Genomic DNA, 3,167 nt, shown 5'->3' on the forward strand with positions numbered 1-3,167 from the left:
AAAAAAAAAAAAGTTGTTTCCTGGTGCCAAGAAATTAAGGTAATCTGCCTCTCCCACCCTACAAAGAATGGCATCCAGGCTGGGCACGGTGGCACATGCATGTAATCCCAGAACTCTTGGGAGGCTAAGGCAGGAGGACTGCTTGAGCCCAAAAGTTTGAGGTTGCAGTAAGCTATGATGAGGCCACTGTAGTCTAGCCACTCAAGCTGGGGCAACAAACTAAGACTGTCTCAGAAAAAAAAATAAAAAGCATGATATAGTGACCTCCACAACCAGCAGGCAACATTCACCTATTCTCCTAAGTTGTTGATAGCACTTTTTTTTTTAAGACAGAGCCTCAAGCTATCCCCTTGGGTAGAATGCTGCGGCATCACAGCTCAGAGCAACCTCCAACTCTTGGGCTCAAGCGAGTCTCCTGCCTCAGCCTCCCAAGTAGCTGTAATCACAGGCGCCCACCACAACACCCAGCTATTTTGGTTGCAGCTGTCATTGTTGTTTTGGTGGGCCTGGGCTGGATTTGAACCTGCCACCTTAGGTGTATGTGACTGGCGCCTTAGCCACTTGAGCCACAGGAGCCGAGCCAATAGCACTTATTTTTCAAATGATGCTTAACATACTTGACGATGAAGGTTTTCAACCAAGCTACAATTGTCTCACTTATTAATGACCATATTCTCACTAGAAAGAAAATTATGCCATCTGGCATCTTCATGCCTTGTTGATACTTTCTTTAGAGCAAAGGACTAGTCAGTCGATAAGACCACTGAGCTCAAAACTTAGGGAAAATGTTTTTACTCAAGCTACTGTGACTAAAAGATCAAAGATACAGCCTCCAATCTGCTATGGCATGTTGAAACCCATCTACTAAAAACCCTTCTATACAGATTCTTTGTAGTTCACAAGCATGATGCTTGGGTTTTCACATACATGGATGACATGTGCCTCTCTCAAACCTTGTTATGATGACATCAGCACATTACCCATCCAACAGGAAGAAAAAAATAACCCCCATCCAAACTGACTCCTAATCCTCTGAGTCTCTTGAGAGCTGGCAACAGAGGCATCACTTCCCTTCTCCCCCTCCTTTAAAACAAATTCATTGTCTGAACTTAAAATCCTAGGAAAGGAACCCCTTACATAGTACAGACCAAGTCTACCTAGTACATCTCCAAGCCTATGGAGATATGACTGAAAGCCCTGACTTCATAGTGCAATACATCAATAACAAAATGCATTTGTACTCCACAAATACATACAAATAAAAAATAAATGGGAAAAAGAAAGAAATATTGAGCTTCTTAAAAATGTTCAGCCAACACTTAAAAACTGGAAGATTTCACATAAAATGTAGATTTACTATTTCTGATACTACAGGGGCCATATCAAACCAATTTGCAATAATCAATGCAGGAGTCAGCAAGGTATAGTCTGTGGGCAAATTCAGCCTACGGATGCCTTCCCACTGCCGTGCAGCAGAGCCCAGTAGCAACAGAGCCCGTGCAACAGAGACCTCACACTGCACTGCTCACAACCTCCACCGAACACTCACAGACTCTTTTTATCTTTTGTTTTCTTTTTTGCAAAGGCAATGACCTCTTTTGTATTTATATAATATCTCTACAACAACTTTTATAGTAGAAATTCAATTCAATAATATTTGCCAGTAAACATTTTTTCTGGCTCAGTGCCTGTAGCTCAGCAGCTAGAGCACCAGCCACATACACTGGAGCTGGTGGGTTTGAATCCAGCCTGAACCTGCCAAACAACAATGGCAACTACAACCAAAAAAAAAAAAAAAAACTAACCGGGCACTGAAGCTAGCAGCTGTAGTCCCAGCTACTTGGGAGGCTGAAGCAAGAGAATCGCTTAAGTCCGAGACTTTGAGGTTGCTGTGAGCTGTGATGCCACAGTACTCTACCAAAGGTGACAAAGTGAGACTCTATCTCAAAAAAAACACAACATTTTTTTCTAACAAGAATCAGTTGCAGTTGCATGAAAAAAAAAAAAAAGAATCAGTTGCATGTACCTTGTATTATACAAAAAAATTAAATCACTTCTAACAAAACCATGTACACAATTAATGGTGCATTAAATATCTACCCTAACATTCCTTTCTGTGGCTTTGGTCACCTCCTGGTGCGTATCAGCTTTCTGTGAGTCTAAGTATTTCTCCTCACTAGTTTACATAAAGAAATCATTTAACAGATATTCCAAAAATGCTCTATTAAATCCGACCCCCCAAAACAACAAAACAAGGTAGGACAGAAGCCACCTCATTTTGGTCATTGCTCATTATCCTTACATGAAATTTATAAAAACTGGGAGGGATGCTTTTAAATCTACATTTAAGACTCTGAGGAAGAATGTTAATACATACACACACACACACACACACAAATCCTATTAGAGAGAATCAATGTAATTTTATTTTATACTAGGTCAGTCTTATCAGGGAAGAAAAGTTTTTACTTATTTTCAACAGATCTTAAAATTAAATACCTAGAATAAGACTTAAATAACAAAATATACCAAGATACTGTCAGCATCACACTTGCAATCTGGTGTTAATAAGCACAAAAGCCACACCTGGGTACGCATCTCACAGATCCTCCTCCAGCCTTACCTGAACAGCGGTCAGTTTATGCCTTACATTCACTAGGATAATACGTGCCAACAGCAGCAGGATAGGCTTCAGGGTCAGGCTGTAGACTGATTCACCGTCTAGAGTGAGCAGGCTCAAAACAACTGCATCCAGTCCCCTGACCTGAAAAAGTTTGTAAAGTAAGATGATATAATTGAAAAAAATAACAACATTTATATGTCTTGTAACAATATGTCAATATTCTAGTTAATTCACCTTTGAAGCAAAGACATTACTCTATTATACAGCCTTCGCAGTGACAGAATTATAACATTACAGATACCCTTAGAGATCTACAAGCCTGGCCTGAGAGATGGCCACCCATCTGCTCAAATGAGGAACAGAGACCTCAAGAAAATGCTAGCATTGAAGAAGCATCACACGCTCACAGACTGGCTTACAACAAAACATCATCTTAATAAAAAGCATCCCTATCTTAGAGTATTGACATTAAATACTTTATTTATTTATTTATTTATTTATTTTTTGAGACAGAGCCTCAAGCTGTCCCCCTGGGTAGAGTGCC

General features: G+C 40.1%; 1 protein-coding gene and 1 non-coding gene across 2 annotated transcripts in view; one reads left to right on the top strand and one right to left on the bottom strand.

Moving 5' to 3' along the window:
- Window positions 1–3,167, bottom strand: part of TTC27 (tetratricopeptide repeat domain 27) — a 175,232-nt gene that overhangs the window by 162,583 nt on the left and 9,482 nt on the right. Inside the window, exon 4 of the mRNA XM_003795698.1 lies at window positions 2,624–2,764. Coding sequence (XP_003795746.1) covers window positions 2,624–2,764 — 141 coding nt within the window. The remainder of the gene's footprint in view (window positions 1–2,623; window positions 2,765–3,167) is intronic.
- LOC111727149 lies at window positions 885–990 on the top strand. Its single transcript, XR_002774772.1, has one exon. It is a non-coding gene; the product is annotated as a small nucleolar RNA U13 (small nucleolar RNA).

This window comes from Otolemur garnettii, unplaced genomic scaffold (assembly GCF_000181295.1).
Source record: "Otolemur garnettii isolate 467f Iridium unplaced genomic scaffold, OtoGar3 scaffold00095, whole genome shotgun sequence".
NCBI lineage: Eukaryota > Metazoa > Chordata > Mammalia > Primates > Galagidae > Otolemur > Otolemur garnettii.